Source organism: Panulirus ornatus, chromosome 4, assembly GCF_036320965.1.
Source record: "Panulirus ornatus isolate Po-2019 chromosome 4, ASM3632096v1, whole genome shotgun sequence".
NCBI classification, from domain to species: domain Eukaryota; kingdom Metazoa; phylum Arthropoda; class Malacostraca; order Decapoda; family Palinuridae; genus Panulirus; species Panulirus ornatus.
The window spans coordinates 39979428-40004991 of record NC_092227.1 but is presented as its reverse complement, the minus strand read 5'-3'; the positions used below and the strand labels follow the sequence as shown (position 1 = coordinate 40004991).

Here is a 25564-nt window from a genome sequence, read left to right as displayed (position 1 = left end):
AATTCTTTACAATTCTTTACAATAATATGTGTATGAACAGTTACAAAACCATATTTTGTCTTGTCACTTAATTTTGATATAGAATTTACATTTTTTCAGTTACAACAGCAGATATATTCGGTGTTTAGAGTTATGAATGGCAAATTACTTCCAATGTTTTTCTCATCTGTAGCGGAATCAATCCCAATCAGGGAATTTGTAACGAACCAACTGTGAAAATTACACTAGTTCTTATTGAAAAAGAAGTCATATATGGTAATCAAAAGTATAAACATTCCAAGTAACCTGCTTTTCAAGACGCTTCCAGTGTCACTCCAAAAGTCCTTCTTACCATAAGCTCATTTCAGAGAATTTCTTGCAGTCATCATTCACATCCCAAAGGGAATAGCCGAAGGGCATCCATCCCGCCCGCCACCCTTGAACATCATGCACTGTGCCATGAAGTCAGTCGTTCATATGTAGTCTTGAGGTATGATGAGACCTCAACCACTCCTTGTCTTTCCTATGGCAACACCATAAACCTTCAGAAACGCCTCCTCCCTCCTGTAGTACCTGCAATACAGACACGAAATATCGGCATACCTCCTTCCTGATACAGTCATGGACTCTCGGCAACAACACCCACCTGTAGCACTGTCACGGATCCTCTGAATCGCCTCAACTCTCTTGCAGCACAACTACAGGACCTCGGCAAAACCTCTCACCTTCAATACAGCCACGGGACCTCATCAACACCTGCCTTTTTGTCGCATGACAGGTACTGAAACTTAGTAGCACCTTCTTCCAACACCACAAACAAAGGACTGGCAGCGCATTTTTCCCTCCGGCAAAACCAAGGGATATCTGCACCACCTTCTCCCACTTGCCGTAATTGAGGCAGTCACGGGATTTCAGTATATCGCCTCCCCCTTCCTGCAATAGCACCGTGAGGCGCAATGAAACAACGATTCACCTCTGATATACCAGCGTTACGGGATCCCACACATTTCTTGCTGATCCATCGCTGGCAGTGGCAATGGCACTGTAGGTGGACGTAGATGTATTTATGATAAAGCATTGTTGTGTTATCCGTGTGTTTGTAGCTCTGTTTAAGTCTTCATATCTATTTATGAGTGTTAGAATGTCTAAATCCTCAACTAAAACGGAAGATTGAGAATCAATAAGACTCGACCAATAAATCATTTTAATTAGTCAATCCACCTTTAAAAGAGGATCTGTAGGCTGAAACAGATTCTGTGCACCTTTCTAAAGGTGTATATAAGTAGTGTTTATATTCTGATAGTCTGAATCTGCAATGTTTGTTTTACCAAATAATCATTTTCACAAATGTTCCAATCTCGTGGATCTAATGACTATAAAGACCTTTTCCGTAACTCAGGAAGATACTAAAATTGAAGGGAATAGAAACTTTCTCATTCATATTGTATGATTATTTTATAAATGATAAACAAAGAAAATGTATTAAACTTTAGGATATTAAACTGTAATGCAATCCACCCTACATAGTTGTTATTCAGCGGGTCTTAGGGCAGCGACCGCTGGCAACGTTTTTCTAAGTGTAAACAAAAAGGTAGTGAACAGTGTTCGTATGCCTTGTAAACCCTATTTATCTTACTGTGATGATCGCAAAAGTTACTGGATCAGTATGATATCAGATGGAAGATTGTGGTGAAGGCTGCTGGGAAGAACAGATGATGTAATGCAGGTTTGTGTTACACGAAAAGAGAAGGATCCATAATTCCGTATTATGGATGTAAGATGAGGCTTGGGCTCTTAACTTACATGTTATGAATGAATGAATTATGGTTACTTATAGACTTTCCTTGTTATTATTTTTCTACAGAAAACTGCTGCGAAGACAGACTTAGGAAAAATACTCATAGTTAGATCACTAGGGACAATGGCAACCCATGTTTCATCGTACAGGGGAAATAAGGTAATAATTATTAGAAGTGCACCCCTATTGAAATTTTAGTTGGGGCACCACAGAATTGAATTGAGGATTTGGAAGAAGCATAGGTAAAACTGTTCTACTGGGGCACCACAGAAGTAACATGGATTTTGAAGAAATCCTATCAGTGAACTGTACATCTAGACATCATTTAGACATAGTATGTGATTTGGAGCATTATTTTATATCATGCAGAGAAGTCACTGATAGTATTGAATGATATGAAGATAGGGATGATATGGGGATAATGTAATGGCACATGAGGAACATTTAGAATCACTAGAACTTAAGAAAACCTCCCATAACCTACAGTAATTATTTTTGGTTGAAACATTTGAGCACTATTGTGGTGTCACTGGGAGCCAAATGGAATGGGTGAATCTGAGGTAGGATGGGTGTTGGCAGTATTATCTGCCATGTATTATGTTAAGGTTTTTTGGAAGCATGATGCAAAAATTGTTGGTGTATCTCATATGTCTACTAAACCATTGAAATAATGATAAGTCTCGGCTAATAAGTAAGGTGGGTGGGAGTTTTATAGGTTCTTTTGCTTGTTAAAACTTACCATATGAAACTATACATGTGATGACATACCTGTCATGAATTGTAACATCCTATGTAGAATCAACCCACAGAGGTCTCTCTAAGACCCTTTGTGACACCTTGTAATCCTTTTGTGCAATCCCTCACAGGATGAGCGTAGGATGCACAATAAATGTGCCAGGATTACCAGCACAAATCAATGATTTTGATTTCTACAAGTGTTTCAGAGAATTTTGCATTAATGAAAACCACAATTTCCTTAATTTACATAGCCATTCTTATTATCACATATACTATTGTAAGATAAAAGATGATGCTGCAGGTCAAGCAGCACCAGTCAAAATTGCTCTTACTGATACATTGATAAGGGTTTCTGCCAAATTACATAGGTTATGTGTGGTTTGCCAAAGTAAAATTTCTCTGGAACACATATAAGGAGACTCGGTACATTTAGTAGAAATGATTTAGGCTGGTGCTGAATTCTTTGGATCTTATTCTGTATAATGCAATGATATAAGTGATAGTAGGTCTTGCTGTGAAGCTTATGAAAAATGTAAGGTTATTTCTATATATCTGTATGTTCTCTGATGCCCTTTCCATACAGGAATTCCCAGCAAGAGGATGACTACAGCAAAAGAGTCTCAACATATCACTGTCCTTACATACTTCTGCACATAACTATTCCATGCATTTTACCACCATTTCTTTCCCTATATTGCTCTTCCACTCTATTTCCCCATGTTACAGTTGGTCTTCCTCTCACACCAACCCCTTTAGTCATTATGTCGTACTCTTGCCTTGTAATCTCCTATTATTACATTTTTCCACGTGCCCAAATCACCTCAAAGTATTTCATTTCACTCACTCTACCACTCAACAATTCATGTTCTCTTTACAATCCCTGCTATACCACATCATTCATACATGCCCTAATTTCTTTCTTTATTCCATGAAGTCATTCCGCATGCTTCTCCTAAGTAGGCCATATAGTCTAGATTCTTTACCCTTGTGACTCATTCCATGTCCTTGTTTTGGCTGCACAGATCAAGGTCGGGAGGATTTTGCTGTCCCTTAATCCTTTCTTCATTTCCATATTAATGCCATTACCCTTCATTATTCTGTTAAGGGACCCAATGACTTTTCTACCTTATACTGCTGTCTCCTTCATCTATCCTTCCATCTCACCAAACTTATCCAAGATAGCTCCTGAATACTGAAATTCTGTCACCTCCTCCTGCCTTTCTCCCCATATATCTATAACACGGTGTAGTACACCTTCTTCTCTCACTCTATAGGGCTTTACAAAATCTGTACTTTCAGTAAGTTTCCTTTCAAGCACCATTACTTTAATTTTACTTGCATTTACCTTCAATTGCCAGTGCTTACATAAGCATAAAACACTCTTACAACATTCTGCCACTAGTCGTCACCCTCATGAGACAACACAGGCTTGTCATGATCCCCATACTTCACCACCATATTTAATTCTGCACCCTCTTTCTCTGGTTTTGCTTTCATCTTTTCTATCACTCCATACATATGCATATTATAAAGCCATGATGATATCACACAGCCCTACCTCGCACCCACATGTGCACTGAAATTTTCACTGATTCCATCCACTCTTACACATGCATTTTCTCCTTTGTAGAAGGCTTTTACACCATCCAACAGTTGTACTCATACTCCATATATCCATAACTCATCCCATAAAGCATTCCACTCAACTGTGTCATACATTTTCTCCCCAGATCCATAGAATCTGCATACAGCTTATTTTTTGATAGATACTTTTCCACAGTCATTCTCTGCAAAAATCTGATCTGCACATCCCCTACCTTTCCTAAAACCCCCTTGCTCCTCACTTATTCTACATTCAGTCACTGTCATCACTCAATCAACACTTCCATACAGTTTTCAAGGTGTACTTTATAGACTGTACTTTATAGACTGTATTTCCTTATAATTTCTAGACATTTGTAGCACCTTATGCACTAAATGAAGGAATATTGATAGATTTTACCCAATCCTTAGGCACAGTCATCTACTTCCATGATAAATTGCATGTCAAATGCATCCACTCAGTCTCACTTTCACCTCCTTACTTCATTTCATCCCATCCATGCCAGGTGTCTTTGATACCTTCAACCTCATTTTTGGCCCTTTTAACCCTCTTATTGTTTTAGACCCTTTAACTTGTATCCCTTTCCTTCCATTCTCCATATCCATTCATGTAACAAATGCTGTCTCCCCTTTTTCCATATTCATCATTTCTTCAAAATATTCTTTCCATCTTCATTTTACTCCCCTCCTTTATAGACTTTATTTCCTTATAATTGCTACCGACATTTGTAGCACCTTATCCACTAAATAAAGGAATATTAATAGATTTTACTCAATCCTTAGGCACAGCCATCTACTTCCATGATAAATTGCTTATCAAATGAATCCACTCAGTCTCACTTTCACCTCCTTACTTCAACATTTCATCCCATCCTTTAGGCCCTTTAACTTGTATTCCTTTCCTTCCATCCTCCATATCCATTCATGTAACAAATGCTGCCTCCCCTTTTTCCACATTAATCATTTCTTCAAAATATTCTTACCTTCATTTTACTCCCTCCTTTTGATTCAGCAACTCCCATTCCTTACTTCTCACATTTGCACTTCCACCCTGACTTCCACTTCTTTCCTTTTTTCACCTCCTTATGGTACATTATCTTATTTTCCCTAAACTTTTAACACATTTCTTCCAAAATTTTCATCTTCACTTTCTTTGCTTTCCTTTATCAGCCATTTAACTTTCTGCTTACACACCTTAAGTTCTTCCCTTTTTCTTTACTGAACTTCCACCGGTACATTCCTTTTGAGCACTCTACCATATGTCTTTTTCATATCTTCCACAGCATTTCTAATCTTGTCCATGCTACATGCTTATCCCCTTTTATTCATATATCTCACAACCTTGTATCCAGCTACTAATCCTATAATCTTTAACAGTCTTTCAATAAACATTTAGACACCTCATTCACATATGATTACATCTTTACATTTACTTCCTTTTCATCAAAATTTAGTCACCATTCTTTCATACTTCTTGCATTCTTTTTGATTCATTTTCTCTTTTGCCAACACCTTCACCTCTCCATTCTTCCATACACCCCACCTCCACTTCTCCCTGATCCTCTCCTCCACAAGAACTGCAAAATTGTTAGAATCTCTAAAGAACACCCTCACAACTCTTGCATCGAGCACAACCTATCTCAGCCTTTCATCCACTGCCACGTTGTCAGTCAAGCACTTGTGTTCTTCTCTTCCACCATTTCTCACCCAAACATATATACTGAAAGAAAAGGATGCTTGCAGGGAAAAAAAAAACCCCTCAGCAGAGACATGCACAGGATAAGTTCCATTCTCATATACTCTAGGGACTCCCCATTTGCCATTTTCTCGCCAGTTTCATGTCATCCTACCTTCATTTTCACATCACCCTCTACAACCACCTTTCTCTCCTCAAACTCATTTATTCTGTCATTCAAATTTTACAGAAATGCTTCAGCTCATCCTTACCTCACAGTCTTCATATTCATAGGCACATATGCACATACCCATGCATATTTCTTATTTACAGTCTTTCACTCGCTCAATTTTTTATCCATTCCATCGTTGCTCTGTAACACCCTCCCATACTCTTGTTGGTAGCACAGTTGCAACTCCTTCTTACCCTCTTCCCTGATAATTTTCATTCATTCGTTTCCATGTCACTTCTTCCATGCCCTACCATAATTTCTATTCATCATTTCCATTTTCACTCCATACACCCTGCCCATGGATATGGGTTTTACTCGATTCTCAGCACTTCCAAACTATAACCTTTAAATTTCTCCACAAGCTCCCTCCATTTACTCTCATCAGTCATCCCTTTAACTTTTAGGGCCATCACCCTTAACCTCTTATCTCTTTTGCTCCTCAGCATAAATAGTGGAATCCTGTGCCTCCTCTTAGCCTCTTGAGATAATGTTCTTCCCTTCCACACATTCTTCACTGCTCCCAGAACCTTAGCCCCCTCCCACACCTTGTGACTCACTTCCACTTCCATGGTTCCATCGGCTGCTAAGTCCACTCCCAGATATCTAAAGCACTTCACTTCCTCCAGTTTTCCTCTTTCAAACTTACCTCCCAATTAGCTTGTCCCTCAACCCTAATGAACCTAATGACCTTGCTCTTATTTACATTTACTCTCAGCTTTCTTCTTTCACACACTTTTCCAAACTCAGTTTCTCACACGAATCAGCCACCACCACTGTATCATCAGTGAACAACAACTGACTCACTTCCCAAGCTTTCTCATCCACAACAGACTGCACACTTGCTTCTCTCTCCAAAACTCCTGCATTCACCTCTCTAACCACCCCATCCATGAACAAATTAAACAACCATATTCATATTTTTTTTCATTTTACTTAATTGCTGTCTCCTGCTTCAGCGAGGTAACGCAAAGAAACAGAAAAGGAATGGCCCAGCCCACCCACATACACATGTGTATACATAAATGCCCATACATGCATATATACATGCACATGCATTTCACTGTATACATGCACAGACTTATACATATATACACATGTACATATTCATACTTGCTGCTATCATCCATTCCCATCGCCACCCAGCCATACATAAAATGGCATCCCCCCCTAGTAATGTAGCGGCAGGAAAAGACAAAAAATGGCAACATTTGTTCACGCTCAGTCTCTAGCTGTCATCTGTAATGCACCGACACCATAGCTCCCTTTCCATGGTTTACCCCAGACACTTCACATGCCCTGGTTCAATCCATTGACAGCGTTGACCCCGGTATCCAACATCGTCCCAATTCACTTTATTCCTTGCACACCTTTCACTCTCCTGTCTGTTCAGGCCCCGATTGCTCAGAATCTTTTTCACTGCATCCTTCCACCTTCAATTATGTCTCTTGCTTCTCCTTATTCCCACCACCTCTGACACATATATCCTCTTTGTCAATCTTTCCTCACTCATTATCTCCATGTGTCCAAATCATTTCAACACACCCACTTCTACTCTCTCAACCACACCCTTTTTATTACCACACATCTCTTTTACTCTTTCATTACTTACTTGATCAAACCACATCACACCACATATTGTCTCATTTCCAACACTTCCACCCTCCTCTGCCCAACCCTATCTATAGCCCATGCCTCGCAACCATATAACATTGCTGGAACAACTATTCCTTCAAACGTACCCATTTTTGCTCTCCGAGATAACGTTCTTGCCTTCCACACATTCTTCAACGCTTCTTCCCCTCCCCCACCCTGTAACTCACTTCTGCTTCGATGGTTCCATTCACTGCTAAGTCAACTACCAGATATCTAAAACACTTCACTTCCTCCAGTTTTTCTCCACTCAATCTCACCTCCCAATTAACCTGTTCCTCAACCCTACTGAATCTGATAACCTTGCTCTTATTCACATTTACCTGTCATCTTTCTTCATTCACACACTTTACCAAACTCAGTCACTAACTTATGCAGTTTTTCACCTGAATCAGCCACAAGCGCTGTCATCAGCGAGCAGCAACTGACTCACTTCCCAAGCCCTCTCATCCACAACAGACTGCATACTTGCCCCTCTCTCCAAAACTCTTGCATTTACCTTCCTAACAACCCTATACATAAACAAATTAAACAACCATGGAGACATCACACAACCCTGCCACAAACCAACATTCACTAGGAACCAATAAGTTTCCTCTCTTCCTACTCGTACACATGCCTTACATCCTTGATAAAAACTTCTCACTGCTTCTAACAACTTACCTCCACACTATATACTCTTAATACCATCCATATAGCATCTCTATGAACTCCAGATCCATAAATGCTACATACAAATCCATCTGTTTTTCTGAGCATTTCTCACATAAATTCTTCAAAGCAAACACCTGATCCACACATCCTCTACTACTTTTGAAACCACACTGCTCTTCCCCAGTCTGAAGCTCTGTACATGCCTTTACCATCTCAATCAATACCTTCCCATGTGCTTTCCCAGGAATACTCAAAAAACTTATGCCTCTGTAATTTGAGCTCTCATCTTTATCCCCTTTGCCTTTGTGCAATGGCACTATGCATGCAATCCGCCAATTCTCAGGCACTTCATCGTGGTCCATACATACATTGAATATCCTTACCAACCAATCAACAGAACAATCATCCCCCTTTTTAATAAATTCCACTGCAGTACCATCCAAACCCGCCGCCTTTCCAGCTTTCATCTTCCGCAAAGCTTTCACTACCTCTTCTTTGTTTACCAAACCATTTTCCCTGACCCTCTCACTTTTCACACCACCCAGACCAAAACACCGTATATCTGCCACTCTTATCATCAAACACATTCAACAAACCTTCAAAGTACTCACTCCATATCCTTCTCACTTCATCACTATGTGTTATTAACTCCCTATTTGCCTGCTTCACCAATGTTCCCTTTTGTTATCTTGTCTTACACATTTATTTACCTCCTTCCAAAAGATCTTTTTATTCTCCCTAAAATTTGATGATACTCTCTTACCCCAATTCTCATTTGCTCTCTTTTTCACCTCTTGCACCCTTCTCTTGACCTCCTGCTGCTTTCTTTTATACATCACCCTGTCATTTGCACTATACCGGGGTCAATGTGCTGCCAGTGGATTGAACCAGGACATGTGAAGCGTCTGGGGTAAACCATGGAAAGGTCTGTATGGAGTGGATGTGGAAAGGAAGCTGTGTTTCTGGTGCATTACACACGACAACTAGAGGCTGAGTGTGAGTAAATGTGGCATTTTCGTCTTTCCCTGCAGGTTCCTTGCTGGAGGGGGGGGGGGATACTATTTCATGTATGGCAGGGTGGCGACAGGAATAGGTGAATGCAGCAAGTATGAATATGTACATGTGTATAAATGTATATGTCTGTGTATGTATATGTATATATACATTGAAATGTATATGTATGTATATGTTTGTGTATAGACATTTATATAAAACGTGTATGTGGGTGGGTCGGGCCATTGCTTGTCTGTTTCCTTGTTCTACCTCACTGACAGGAGCCGGCGATTAAGTATGATAATAGATATGAATAGAATAGAAAATTTATTTATACCTATTAATTATACTTAGTCGCTCTCTTTCACGTTAGCGAGGTAGTGTAAGGAAACAGACGAAAGAATGGCCCAACCCACCCACATACACATGCATATACATAAATGCACACACATGCATCCTCTTGGTCAATCTTTCCTCACTCATTCTCTCCATGTGCCCAAACCATTTCAAAACACCCTCTTCTGCTCTCTCAACCACACTCTTTTAATTTCCACACATCTCTCTTACCCTTACGTTACTTACTCGATCCAACCACCTCACACCACACATTGTCCTCAAACATCTCATTTCCAGCACATCCATCCTCCTGCGCACAACTCTATCCATAGCCCACGCCTCGCAACCATACAACATTGTTGGAACCACTATTCCTTCAAACATACCCATTTTTGCTTTCCGAGATAATGTTCTCGACTTCCACACATTCTTCAAGGCTCCTAGGATTTTCGCCCTCTCCCCCACCCTATGATCCACTTCCGCTTCCATGGTTCCATCCGCTGCCAAATCCACTCCCAGATATCTAAAACACTTTACTTCCTCCAGTTTTTCTCCATTCAAACTTACCTCCCAATTGACTTGGCCCTCAACCCTACTGTACCTAATTACCTTGCTCTTATTCACATTTATTCTTAACTTTCTTCTTTCACACACTTTACCAAACTCAGTCACCAGCTTCTGCAGTTTCTCACATGAATCAGCCACCAGCGCTGTATCATCAGCGAACAACAACTGACTCACTTCCCAAGCCCTCTCATCCACAACAGACTGCATACTTGCCCCTCTTTCCAGGACTCTTGCATTCACCTCCCTAACAACCCCATCCATAAACAAATTAAACAACCATGGAGACATCACACACCCCTGCCGCAAACCTACATTCACTGAGAACCAATCACTTTCCTCTCTTCCTACACGTACACTGCCTTACATCCTCGATAAAAACTTTTCACTGCTTCTAACAACTTGCCTCCCACACCATATATTCTTAATACCTTCCACAGAGCATCTCTATCAACTCTATCATAAGCCTTCTCCATAAATGTTACATACAAATCCATTTGCTTTTCTAAGTATTTCTCACATACATTCTTCAAAGCAAACACCTGATCCACACATCTACCACTTCTGAAACCACACTGCTCTTCCCTAATCTGATGCTCTGTACATGCCTTCACCCTCTCAATCAATACCCTCCCATATAATTTCCCAGGAATACTCAACAGACTTATACCGCTGTAATTTGAGCACTCACTTTTATCCCCTTTGCCTTTGTACAATAGCACTATGCAAGCATTCCGCCAATCCTCGGGCACCTCACCATGAGTCATACATATGTTAAATAACCTTAGCAACCAGTCAACAATACAGTCACCCCCTTTTTTAATACATTCCACTGCAATACCATCCAAACCTGCTGCCTTGCCGGCTTTCATCTTCCGCAAAGCTTTTACTACCTCTTCTCTGTTTACCAAATCATTTTCCCTAACCCTCTCACTTTGCACACCACCTCGACCAAAACACCCTATATCTGCCACTCTATCATCAAACACATTCAACAAACCTTCAAAATACTCACTCCATCTCCTCATATCACCACTACTTGTTATCACTTCCCCATTATCCCCCTTCACTGAAGCTCCCATTTGTTCCCTTGTCTTACGCACTTTATTTACCTCCTTCCAAAACATCTTTTTTTATTTCATTTTGTTTATTTTGCTTTGTCACTGTCTCCCGCGTTAGCGAGGTAGCGTGAGGAAACATACAAAAGAATGGCCCAACCCACCCACATACACATGTATATACATACATGTCCACACACGCACATATACATACGTATACATCTCAACGTATACATATATATACACACACAGACATATACATATAAACACATGTACATAATTCATACTGTTTGCCCTTATTCATTCTCATTGTCACCCCACCACACATGAAATAACAACCCCCTCCCCCCGCATGTGTGCGCGGTAGCATTAGGAAAAGACAAAAAGGCCACATTCGTTAACACTTAGTCTCTAGCTGTCATGTAATAATGCACTGAAACCACAGCTCCCTTTCCACATCCAGGCCCCACAGAAGTTTCCATGGTTTACCTCAGACGCTTCACATGCCCTGGTTCAATCCATTGACAGCACGTCGACCCGGATATACCACATCGTTCCAATTTACTCTATTCCTTGCATGCCTTTTACCCTCCTGCATGTTCAGGCCCTGATCACTCAAAATCTTATTCACTCCATCTTTCCACCTCCAATTTCGTCTCCCACTTCTCCTCATTCCCTCCACCTCTGACACATATATCCTCTTGGTCAACCTCACTCATTTTCACCATGTGACCGAACCATTTCAAAACACTTTCTTCTGCTCTCTCAACCACACTCTTTTTATTGCCACACATCTCTCTTACCCTATCATTACTACTCGATCAAACCACCTCACACCACTTATTGTCCTCAAACATCTCATTTCCAGCACATCCATCCTCCTCTGCATCTTTTTATTCTCTCTAAAATTTGATTATACTCTCTCCCCAACTCTCATTTGCCCTCTTTTTCACCTCTTGCACCTTTCTCTTGACCTCCTTCCTCTTTCTTTTATACATCTCCCAGTCATTTGCATTATTTCCCTGCAAAAATCGTCCAAATGCCTCTCTCTTCTCTTTAACTAATAATCTTACTTCATCAACCCACCACTCAATACCCTGGGGATAGGGGAGAAAGAATACTTCCCACACATTCCTCACGTGTCGTAAAAGGCGACTAAAGGGGACGGGAGCAGGGGGCTGGAAACCCTCCCCTCCTTGTATCTTAACTCTAAATTGGAAACAAAAGAAGGAGTCACGCGGGGAGTGCTCATCCATCTCAAAGGCTCAGATTGGGGTGTCTAAATGTGTGTGGATGTAACCAAGTTGAGAAAAAAGGAGAGATAGGTAGTATGTTTAAGGAAAGGAACCTGGATGTTTTGGCTCTAGGTGAAGCGAAGCTCAAGGGTAAAGGGGAAGAGTGGTTTGGGAATGTTGTGGGAGTAAAGTCAGGGGTTAGTGAGAGGACAAGAGCAAGGGAAGGAGTAGCACTACTCCTGAAATAGGAGTGGTGGGAGTATGTGATAGAGTGTAAGAAAGTAAACTCTCGATTGATATGGGTAAAACTGAAAGTTGATGGAGAGAGATGGGTGATTATTGGTGCATATGCACCTGGGCATGAGAAGAAAGATCATGAGAGGCAAGTGTTTTGGGAGAAGCTGAGTGAGTGTGTTAGTAGCTTTGATGCACGAGACCGGGTTATAGAGATGAGTGATTTGAATGCAAAGGGGAGTAATGTGGCAGTTGAGGGAATAATTGGTGTACATGGGGTGTTCAGTGTTGTAAATGGAGTGATGAAGAGTTTGTAGATTTATGTGCTGAAAAAGTACTGGTGATTGGGAATACCTGGTTTAAAAAGCGAGATATACATAAGTATATGTATGTAAGTAGGAGAGATGGCCAGAGAGCGTTATTGGATTATGTGTTGATTGATAGGCACACAAAGTAGAGAGACTTTAGGATGTTAATGTTCAGAGAGGTGCGACTGGAGGGATATCTGATCATGATCTTGTGGAGGCTAAATTGAAGATTTGTAGAGGTTTTCAGAAAAGAAGAGAGAATGTTGGGGTGAAAAGAGTGGTGAGAGTAAGTGAACTTGGGAAGGAGAATTGTATGAGGAAGTACTAGGAGAGAGTGAGTACAGAATGGAAAAAGGTGAGAACAAAGGACGTAAGAGGAGTGGGGGAGGAATGGGATGTATTTAGGGAAGCAGTGATGGCTTGCACAAAAGATACTTGTGGCATGAGAAGCATGGGAGGTGGGCAGATTAGAAAGGATAGTTAGTGGTGGGATGAAGAAGTAAGATTATTAGTGAAAGAGAAGAGAGAGGCATTTGGACGATTTTTGCAGGGAAATAATGCAAATGAGTGGGAGAAGTATAAAAGAAAGAGGCAGGAGGTCAAGAGAAAGGTGCAAGAGGTGAAAAAGAGGGCAAATGAGAGTTGGGGTGAGAGAGTATCATCAAATTTTAGGGAGAATAAAAAGATGTTTTGGAAGGAGGTAGATAAAGTGCATAACACAAGGGAACAAATGGGAACTTCAGTGAAGGGGGCAAGTGGGGAGGTGATAAGAAGTGGTGATGTGAGAAGGAGATGGAGTGAGTATTTTGAAGGTCTGTTGAATGTGTTGGATGATAGAGTGGCAGACATAGGGTGTTTTGGTCGAGGTGGTGTGCAAAGTGAGAAGGTTAGGGAGAATGATTTGGTAAACAGAGAAGAGGTAGTAAAAGCTTTGCGGAAGATGAAAGCTGGCAAGGCAGCGGGTTTAGATGGTATTGCAGTGGAATCTGTTAAAAAAGGGGGTGACTGTATTTTTGACTGGTTGGTAAGGTTATTTAATGTAAGTATGACTCATGGTGAGGTGCCTGAGGATTGGCAGAATGCTTGCATAGTGCCATTGTACAAAGGCAAAGGACATAAAAGTTAATTCTCAAAGTACAGAGGTATAAGTTTGTTGAGTATTCCTGGGAAATTATATGGGAGGGCATTGATTGAGAGGGTGAAGGTATGTACAGAGCATCAGATTGAGGAAGAGCAGTGTGGTTTCAGAAGTGGTATAGGATGTGTGGATCAGGTTTTTGCTTTGAAGAATGTATATGAGAAATACTTAGAAAAGCGAATGGATTTGTATGTAGCATTAGTGGATCTAGAGAAGGCATATGGTGGAGTTGATAGAGATGCTCTGTGAAAGGTATTAAGAATATATGGTGTGGGAGGCAAGTTGTTAGAAGCAGTGAAAAGTTTTTATTGAGGATGTAAGGCATGTGTATGTGTAGGAAGAGAGGAAAGTGATTGGTTCTCATTGAATGTAGGTTTGTGGCAGTGGTGTGTGATGTCTCCATGGTTGTTTAATTTGTTTATGGCTGGGGTTGTTAGGGAGGTGAATGCAAGAGTTTTGGAGAGATGGGCAAGTATGCAGTCTGTTGTGGACGAGAGAGTTTGGGAACTTAGTCAGTTATTGTTCGCTGATGATACAAAGTTTGTGGCTGATTTGTGTCAGAAACTGCAGAAGCTGGTGAGAGAGTTTGGTAAAGTGCGTGAAAGAAGAGAGCAGAGAGTAAATGTGAATAAGAGCAAGGTTACTAGGTACAGTAGGGTTGAGGGACAAGTGAATTGGTAGGTGAGTTTGAATGGAGAAAAACTGGAGGAAGTGAAGTGTTTTAGATATCTGGGAGTGGATTTGGAAGCGGATGGAACCATGAAAGCGGAAGTGAATCATAGGGTGGGAGAGGGGGCAAAAGTTTTGGGAGCATTGAAGAATGTGTAGAAGTCGAGAACATTATCTTGGAAAGTAAAAAATGGGCATGTTTGAAGGAATAGTGGTTCCAACATTGTTATATGGTTGCGAGGCATGGGCTATGGATACAGTTGTGCGGAGGAGGGTGGATGTGCTGGAAATGAGATGTTTGAGGACAGTATGTGGTGTGAGGTGGTTTGATTGAGTAGTAATAATAGGGTAAGAGAGATGTGTGAAAATAAAAAGAGTGTGGTTGAGAGAGCAGAAGAGTGTGTGTTGAAATGGTTTGGTCACATGGAGAGAATGAGTGAGGAAAGATTGACCAAGAGGATATATGTGTCCTAGATGGAGGGATCGAGGAGAAGTTGGAGACCAAAATGGAGGTGGAAAGATGGAGTGAAAAAGATTTTGAGTGATCAGGGCCTGAACATGCAGGAGGGTGAAAGGCGGGCAAGGAATAGAGTGAATTGGAATGATGTGGTATACCGGAGTCAACGTGATTTCAGTGGATTGAACCATGGCATGTGAAGCGTCTGGGGTAAACCATGGAAAGTTTTGTAGGGCCTGGATGTGGAAAGGGAGCTGTGGTTTCCGTGCATTATTACATGACAGCTAGAGACATAAACATATAAACATATGCATATGATTCATACTTGCTGCCTTTATTCATTCCCTTCGCCACCCCGCTACACATGAAATGCCAACTTCCTCCCCCCACACGCGCGTGAGGTATCGCTAGGAAAAGACAATAAAGGCCACATTCATTCACACTCAGTCTCTAGCTGTCATGTATAATGCACTGAAACCACAGCTCCCTTTCCATATTCAGTCCCCACAAAACTTTCCATTTTTTACCCCAGACGTTTCACATCCCCTGGTTCAATCCATTGCAAGTGCGTCGACCCCAGTATACCACATCTCTCCAAGCCACTCTATTCCTTGGACGCATTTCACCCTCCTGCATGTTCAGGCCCCAATTGCTCAGAATATTTTTCACTCTATCCTTACACCTCCAATTTGGTCTCCTATTTCTCCTTGTTCCCTCCATCTCTGACACACATATCCTCTTTGTCAATCATTCCTCACTCATTCTCTCCATGTGACCAAACCATTTCAATACACCCTCTTCTGCTCTCTCAACCACACTCTTTTTATTACCACACATCTCTCTTACCCTTTTTCACTTACTCAATCAAACCACCTCACACCATATATTATTCTCAAACATCTCATTTCCAACACATCCACCCTCCTCCACACACCTCTATCTGTAGCCCACACCTCGCAACCATATAACATTGTTAGAACCGCTATTCCTTCAAACATACCCATTTTTGTTTTTCGAGATAATGTTCTTGCCTTCGGCACATTCTTCAACGCTCCCAGAACTTTCGCCCCTTCCACCACCCTGTGACTCACTTCTGCTGCCAAATCCACTCTCAGATATCGAAAACGCTTCACTTCCTCCAGTTTTTCTCCATTCAAACTTACCTCCCAGTTGACGTGTCCCTCAGCCTTACTGTACCTAATATCCTTGTTCTTATTCACATCTACTTTCAGCTTTCTTATTTCAAACACTTTACCAAACTCAGTCACCAGCTTCTGCAGTTTCTCACCCGAACAGCCAGCAGCACTGTATCATCAGTGAACAACAACTGACTCACTTCCCAAGCCCTGTTATCCACAACATACTGCATACTTGCCCCTCTCTCCAAAACTCTTTCATTCACCTCCTAACAACCCCATCCATAAACAAATTAAACAACCATGGAGACATCATGCACCCCTGCTGCAAACCGACATTCACTGAGAACCAATCACTTTCCTCTCTTCCTAATTGTACATATGCCTTACATCCTTGATAAAAACTTTTTACCGCTTCCATAAACTTGCCTCATACACCATATACTCTTAATACCTTCCACAGAGCATCTCTATCAACTCTATGATATGCCTTACCCAGATCCATAAATGCTACATAAAAATACATTTGTTTTTGTAAGTATTTCTCACATACATTCTTCAAAGCAAACACCTGATCCACACATCCTCTACCACTTCTGAAACCACACTGCTCTTCCCCAATCTGATGTTCTGTAGATGCCTTAACCCTCTCAATCAATACCTTCTTATATAATTTCCCAGGAATACTCAGCAAACTTATACCTCTGTAATTTGAACACTCACATTTATCCCCTATGCCTTTGTACAATGGTACTATGCATGCATTCCGCCTATCCTCAGGCACTTCACCATGATCCATACATATGCTGAATATCCTCACCAACCAGTCATCATCACAGTCACCCCCTTTTTAATACATTCCACTGCAATACCATCCAAACCCGCTGACTTTCTGGTTTTTATGTTCCGCAAAGTTTTCACAACCTCTTCTCTGTTAACCAAATCATTCTCCCCGACTCTTTCACTTCACATACCACCTTGACCAAAACACCCTATACCCTATAACTGCCATTCTATCATCTAACACATTCAACAAACCTTCAAAATACTCACTGCATCTCACATCACTGCATATATATATATTTATTTATTTATTTTGCTTTGTCTCCCACGTTTGCTAGGTAGCGCAAGGAAACAGACGAAAGAATGGCCCAACCCACCCACATAGACATGAATATACATACACGTCCACACGCGCAAATATACATACCTATACATCTCAATATACATATATATATATATATACACACACAGACATATACATATATACACATGTACATAATTCATACTTTCTGCCTTTATTTATTCCCATCGCCACCTCGCGACACATGGAATAACAACCCCCTCCCCCCTCATGTGTGCGAGGGAGTGCTAGGAAAAGACAACAAAGGCCCCATTCATTCACACTCAGTCTCTAGCTGGCATGCAATAATGCACCGAAAACCACAGCTCCCTTTCCACATCCGGGCCCCACAGAACTTTCCATGGTTTACCCCAGACACTTCACATGCCCTGGTTCAATCCATTGACAGCATGTCGACCCCAGTATACGACCGATCCAATTCATTCTATTCCTTGCACGCCTTTCACCCACCTGCATGTTCAGGCCCCGATCACTCAAAATCTTTTTCACTCCATCTTTCCACCTCCAATTTGGTCTCCCACTTCTCCTCGTTCCCTCCAACTCTGACACATATATCCTCTTGGTCAATCTTTCCTCACTCATTCTCTCCATGTGACCAAACCATTTCAAAACACCCTCTTCTGCTCTCTCAACCACACTCTTTTTATTTCCACACATCTCTCTTACCCTTACGTTACTTACTCGATCAAACCAACTCACACCACATATTGTCCTCAAACATCTCATTTCCAGCACATCCACCCTCCTACGCACAACTCTATCCATAGCCCACGCCTCGCAGCCATAAAACATTGTTGGAACCACTATTCCTTCAAAAATACCCATTTTTGCTTTCCGAGGTAATGTTCTCGACTTCCACACATTCTTCAAGGCTCTCAGAATTTTCGCCCCCTCACCCACCCTATTATTCACTTCCGCTTCCATGGTTCCATCTGCTGCCAGATCCACTCCCAGATATCTAAAACACTTTACTTCCTCCAGTTTTTCTCCATTCAAATTTACCTCCCAATTGACTTGACCCTCAACCCTAGTGTACCTAATAACCTTGCTCTTATTCACATTCACTCTTAACTTTCTTCTTTCACACACTTTACGAAACTCAGACACCAGCTTCTGCAGTTTCTCACATGAATCAGCCACCAGCGCTGTGTCATCAGCGAACAACAACTGACTCACTTCCCAAGCTCTCTCATCCACAACAGACTGCATATTTGCCCCTCTTTCCAAAACTCTTGCATTCACCTCCCTAACAACCCCATCCATAAACAAGTTAAACAACCATGGAGACATCACACACCCCTGCCGCAAACCTACATATACTGAGAACCAATCACTTTCCTCTCTTTCTACACGTATACATGCCTTACATCCTCGATGAAAACTTTTCACTGCTTCTAACAACTATCCTCCCACAGCATATATTCTTAATACCTTCCACAGAGCATCTCTATCAACTCTATCATATGCCTTCTCCAGATCCATAAATGCTACATACAAATCCATTTGCTTTTCTAAGTATTTCTCACATACATTCTTCAAAGCAAACACCTGATCCACACATTCTCTACCACTTCTGAAACCACACTGCTCTTCCCCAATCTGATGCTCTGTACATGCCTTCACCCTCTCAATCAATACCCTGAGAGGTGCAACTGGAGGGATGACTGATCATTATCTTGTGGAGGCGAAGGTGAAGATTTGTAGGGGTTTTCAGAAAAGAAGAGAGAATGTTGGGGTGAAGAGAGTGGTGAGAGTAAGTGAGCTTGGGAAGGAGACTTGTGTGAGGAAGTACCAGGAGAGACTGTGTACTGAATGGAAAAAGGTGAGAACAAAGGAGGTAAGGGGAGTGGAGGAGGAATGTGATGTATTTAGGGAAGCAGTGATGGCTTGCGCAAAAGATGCTTGTGGCATGAGAAGCGTGGGAGTTAGGTTGATTAGAAAGGGTAGTGAGTGGTGGGATGAAGAAGTAAGATTATTAGTGAAAGAGAAGAGAGAGGCATTTGGACGATTTTTGTAGGGAAAAAATGCAAATGAGTGGGAGGTGTATAAAAGAAAGAGGCAGGATGTCAAGAGAAAAGTGCAAGAGGTGAAAAAGAGGGCAAATGAGAGTTGGGGTGAGAGAGTATCATTAAATTTTAGGGAGAATAAAAAGATGTTTTGGAAGGAGGTAAATAAAGTGCATAAGATAAGGGAACAAATGGGAACTTCAGTGAAGGGGGCTAATGGGGAGGTGATAACGAGTAGTGGTGATGTAAGAAGGAGATGTAGTGAGTATTTTCAAGGTTTGTTGAATGTGTTTGATGATAGAGTGGCAGATATAGGGTGTTTTGGTCGAGGTGGTGTGCAAAGTGAGATGGTTAGGGAAAATGATTTGGTAAACAGAGAAGAGGTAGTAAAAGCGTTGCGGAAGATGAAAGCCGGCAAGGCAGCAGGTTTGGATGGTATTGCAGTTGAATTTATTAAAAAAGGGGATGGCTGTATTGGTGACTGGTTGGTAAGGTAATTTAATGTATGTATGACTCATGGTGAGGTGCCTGAGGATAGGCGGAATGCTTGCATAGTGCCATTGTACAAAGGCAAAGGGGATAAGAGTGAGTGCTCAAATTTCAGAGGTATATATATATATATATATTTCTTTTTTGTTTCATACTATTCGCCATTTCCTGCTTTAGCGAGGTAGCGTTAAGAACAGAGAACCGGGCCTTTGAGGGAATATCCTCACCTGGCCCCCTTCTCTGTTCCTTGTTTTGGAAAATTAAAAAAAAAAAGAGGGGAGGATTTCCAGCCCCCCACTCCCTTCCCTTTTACTCGAGTTCTACAATGCACAGGGAATACGTGGGAAGTATTCTTTCTCCCTTATCCCTTTCTTTTTTCTTTTCTTTCAAACTATTCGCCATTTCCCGCATTAGCGAGGTAGCGTTAAGAACAGAGGACTGGGCCTTGAGGGAATACCCTCACCTGGCCCAATTCTCTGTTCCTTCTTTTGGAAAATTAAAAAAAAAAAACGAGAGGGGAGGATTTCCAGCCCCCCGCTCCCTCCCCTTTTAGTCGCCTTCTACGACACGCAGGGAATACGTGGGAAGTATTCTTTCTCCCCTATCCCCAGGGAATATATCCCTAGGGATATATATATATATATATATATATATATATATATATATATATATATATATATATATATATATATATATAGATATATATATGTTGTTCACTGATGATACAGCGCTGGTGGCTGATTCATGTGAGAAACTGCAGAAGCTGGTGACTGAGTTTGGTAAAAAGTGTGGAAGAAGAAAGTTAAGAGTAAATGTGAATAAGAGCAAGGTTATTAGGTACAGTAGGGTTGAGGGTCAAGTCAATTGGGAGGTGAGTTTGAATGGAGAAAAACTGGAGGAAGTGAAGTGTTTTAGATATCTGGGAGTGGATCTGGCAGCGGATGGAACCATGGAAGCGGAAGTGGATCATAGGGTAGGGGAGGGGGCGAAAATTCTGGGGGCCTTGAAGAATGTGTGGAAGTCGAGAACATTATCTCGGAAAGCAAAAATGGGTATGTTTGAAGGAATAGTGGTTCCAACAATGTTGTATGGTTGCGAGGCGTGGGCTATGGATAGAGTTGTGCGCAGGAGGATGGATGTGCTGGAAATGAGATGTTTGAGGACAATGTGTGGTGTGAGGTGGTTTGATCGAGTGAGTAACGTAAGGGTAAGAGAGATGTGTGGAAATAAAAAGAGCGTGGTTGAGAGAGCAGAAGAGGGTGTTTTGAAGTGGTTTGGGCACATGGAGAGAATGAGTGAGGAAAGATTGACCAAGGGGATATATGTGTCGGAGGTGGAGGGAACGAGAAGAGGGAGACCAAATTGGAGGTGGAAAGATGGAGTGAAAAAGATTTTGTGTGATCGGGGCCTGAACATGCAGGAGGGTGAAAGGAGGGCAAGGAATAGAGTGAATTGGAGCGATGTGGTATACCGGGGTTGACGTGCTGTCAGTGGATTGAATCAGGGCATGTGAAGCGTCTGGGGTAAACCTTGGAAAGCTGTGTAGGTATGTATATTTGCGTGTGTTGACGTATGTATATACATGTGTATGGGGGGGGTTGGGCCATTTCTTTCGTCTGTTTCCTTGCGCTACCTCGCAAACGCGGGAGACAGCGACAAAGTATAATAAAAAAATAAAATATAATATTTTTTTTTTTTTTTGCTTTGCCGCTGTCTCCCGCGTTTGCGAGGTAGCGCAAGGAAACAGACGAAAGAAATGGCCCAACCACCCCCATACACATGTATATACATACGTCCACACACGCAAATATACACACCTACACAGCTTTCCATGGTTTACCCCAGATGCTTCACATGCCCTGATTCAATCCACTGACAGCACGTCAACCTCGGTATACCACATCGATCCAATTCACTCTATTCCTTGCCCTCCTTTCACCCTCCTGCATGTTCAGGCCCCGATCACACAAAATTTTTTTCACTCCATCTTTCCACCTCCAATATGGTCTCCCACTTCTCATTCCCTCCACCTCCAACACATATATCCTCTTGGTCAATCTTTCCTCACTCATTCTCTCCATGTGCCCAAAACATTTCAAAACACCCTCTTCTGCTCTCTCAACCACGCTCTTTTTATTTCCACACATCTCTCTTACCCTTACGTTACTTATTCGATCAAACCACCTCACACCACACATTGTCCTCAAACATCTCATTTCCAGCACATCCATCCTCCTGCGCACAACTCTATCCATAGCCCACGCCTCGCAACCATACAACATTGTTGGAACCACTATTCCTTCAAACATACCCATTTTTGCATTCTGAGATAATGTTCTCGACTTCCACACATTCTTCATATATATATATATATATATTATCTTGTGGAGGCTAAGGTGAAGATTAGTATGGGTTTTCAGAAAAGAAGAGTGAATGTTGGGGTGAAGAGGGTGGTGAGAGTAAGTGAGCTTGGGAAGGAGACCTGTGTGAGGAAGTACCAGGAGAGACTGAGTACAGAATGGAAAAAGGTGAGAACAATGGAAGTAAGGGGAGTGGGGGAGGAATGGGATGTATTTAGGGAATCAGTGATGGATTGCGCAAAAGATGCTTGTGGCATGAGAAGAGTGGGAGGTGGGTTGATTAGAAAGGGTAGTGAGTGGTGGGATGAAGAAGTAAGAGTATTAGTGAAAGAGAAGAGATAGGCATTTGGACGATTTTTGCAGGGAAAAAATGCAATTGAGTGGGAGATGTATAAAAGAAAGAGACAGGAGGTCAAGAGAAAGGTGCAAGAGGTGAAAAAAAGGGCAAATGAGAGTTGGGGTGAGAGAGTATCATTAAATTTTAGGGAGAATAAAAAGATGTTCTGGAAGGAGGTAAATAAAGTGCGTAAGACAAGGGAGCAAATGGGAACTTCAGTGAAGGGCGCAAATGGGGACGTGATAACAAGTAGTGGTGATGTGAGAAGGAGATGGAGTGAGTATTTTGAAGGTTTGTTGAATGTGTTTGATGATAGAGTGGCAGATATAGGGTGTTTTGGTCGAGGTGGTGTGCAAAGTGAGAGGGTTAGGGAAAATGATTTGGTAAACAGAGAAGAGGTAGTGAAAGCTTTGCGGAAGATGAAAGCCGGCAAGGCAGCAGGTTTGGATGGTATTGCAGTGGAATTTATTAAAAAAGGGGGTGACTGTATTGTTGACTGGTTGGTAAGGTTATTTAATGTATGTATGACTCATGGTGAGGTGCCTGAGGATTGGCGGAATGCGTGCATAGTGCCAATTTACAAAGGCAAAGGGGATAAGAGTGAGTGCTCAAACTACAGAGGTATAAGTTTGTTGAGTATTCCTGGTAAATTATATGGGAGGGTATTGATTGAGAGGGTGAAGGCATGTACAGAGCATCAGATTGGGGAAGAGCAGTGTGGTTTCAGAAGTGGTAGAGGATGTGTGGATCAGGTGTTTGCTTTGAAGAATGTATGTGAGAAATACTTAGAAAAGCAAATGGATTTGTATGTAGCATTTATGGATCTGGAGAAGGCATATGATAGAGTTGATAGAGATGCTCTGTGGAAGGTATTAAGAGTATATGGTGTGGGAGGAAAGTTGTTAGAAGCAGTGAAAAGTTTTTATCGAGGATGTAAGGCATGTGTACGTGTAGGAAGAGAGGAAAGTGATTGGTTCTCAGTGAATGTAGGTTTGCGGCAGGGGTGTGTGATGTCTCCATAGTTGTTTAATTTGTTTATGGATGGGGTTGTTAGGGAGGTAAATGCAAGAGTTTTGGAAAGAGGGGCAAGTATGAAGTCTGTTGGGGATGAGAGAGCTTGGGAAGTGAGTCAGTTGTTGTTCGCTGATGATACAGTGCTGGTTGCTGATTCATGTGTGAAACTGCAGAAGCTGGTGACTGAGTTTGGTAAAGTGTGTGGAAGAAGAAAGTTAAGAGTAAATGTGAATAAGAGCAAGGTTATTAGGTACAGTAGGGTTGAGGGTCAAGTCAATTGGGAGGTGAGTTTGAATGGAGAAAAACTGGAGGAAGTGAAGTGTTTTAGATATCTGGGAGTGGATCTGGCAGCGGATGGAACCATGGAAGCGGAAGTGTATCATAGGGTGGGGGAGGGGGCGAAAATTCTGGGGGCCTTGAAGAATGTGTGGAAGTCGAGAACATTATCTCGGAAAGCAAAAATGGGTATGTTTGAAGGAATAGTGGTTCCAGCAATATTGTATGGTTGCGAGGCGTGGGCTATGGATAGAGTTGTGCGCAGGAGGATGGATGTGCTGGGAATGAGATGTTTGAGGACAATGTGTGGTGTGAGGTGGTTTGATCGAGTGAGTAACGTAAGGGTAAGAGAGATGTGTGGAAATAAAAAGAGCGTGGTTGAGAGAGCAGAAGAGGGTGTTTTGAAGTGGTTTGGGCACATGGAGAGAATGAGTGAGGAAAGATTGACCAAGAGGGTATATGTGTCGGAGGTGGAGGGAACGAGAAGAGGGAGACCAAATTGGAGGTGGAAGGATGGAGTGAAAAAGATTTTGTGTGATCGGGGCCTGAACATGCAGGAGGGTGAAAGGAGGGCAAGGAATAGAGTGAATTGGATCGATGTGGTATACCGGGGTTGACGTGCTGTCAGTGGATTGAATCAGGGCATGTGAAGCATCTGGGGTAAACCATGGAAAGCTGTGTAGGTATGTATATTTGCGTGTGTGGACGTATGTACATGTGTATGGGGGGGGGGTTGGGCCATTTCCTTCGTCTGTTTCCTTGCGCTACCTCGCAAACGCGGGAGACAGCGACAAAGTATAAAAAGAAAAAAAAAAAAAAAAATATATATATATATATATATATATATATATATATATATATATATATATCTTTTTCTTTCTTTCATACTATTCGCCTTTTCCCGCATTAGCGAGGTAGCGTTGAGAACAGAGGACTGGGCCCTTGAGGGAATATCCTCACCTGGGCCCCTTCTCTGTTCCCTCTTTTGGAAAATTAAAAAAAAAAAAAAGTGAGAGGGGAGGATTTCCAGGCCCCCGCTCCCTCCCCTTTTAGTCGCCTTCTACGACACGCAGGGAATACGTGGGAAGTATTCTTTCTCCCCTATATATATATATATATATATATTTGAGCACTCACTCTAATCCCCTTTGCCTTTGTACAATGGCACTATGCACGCATTCCGCCAATCCTCAGGCACCTCACCATGAGTCATACATACATTAAATAACCTTACCAACCAGTCAACAATACAGTCACCCCCTTTTTTGATAAATTCCACTGCAATACCATCCAAACCTGCTGCCTTGCCGGCCTTCATCTTCCGCAAAGCTTTTACTGCCTCTTCTCTGTTTACCAAATCATTTTCCCTAACCCTCTCACTTTGCACACCACCTCGACCAAAACACCCTATATCTGCCACTCTATCATCAAACACATTCAACAAACCTTCAAAATACTCACTCCATCTCCTTCTCACATCAC

The 25564-nt window shown here is 41.8% G+C and overlaps 1 protein-coding gene across 4 annotated transcripts in view; it reads left to right on the top strand.

Annotated features, from left to right (window-relative positions):
- The first annotated feature begins 500 nt into the window (after nt 1-500).
- LOC139765982 (uncharacterized) overlaps nt 501-25564 on the top strand; it is a 140732-nt gene continuing 115668 nt past the window's right edge. Inside the window, exon 1 of one of the 4 annotated variants that reach the window (XM_071694039.1) lies at nt 501-757. Coding sequence is in view for 3 of the 4 variants with exons in the window: in XM_071694018.1 (XP_071550119.1) it covers nt 1487-1570 (84 nt within the window). In the remaining variant the exon portion in view is untranslated. Of the gene's footprint in view, nt 758-1471; nt 1706-1789; nt 1937-25564 lie in introns of those variants that run through there. The other 3 variants (XM_071694018.1, XM_071694030.1, XM_071694024.1) reach the window with 3 other exon arrangements.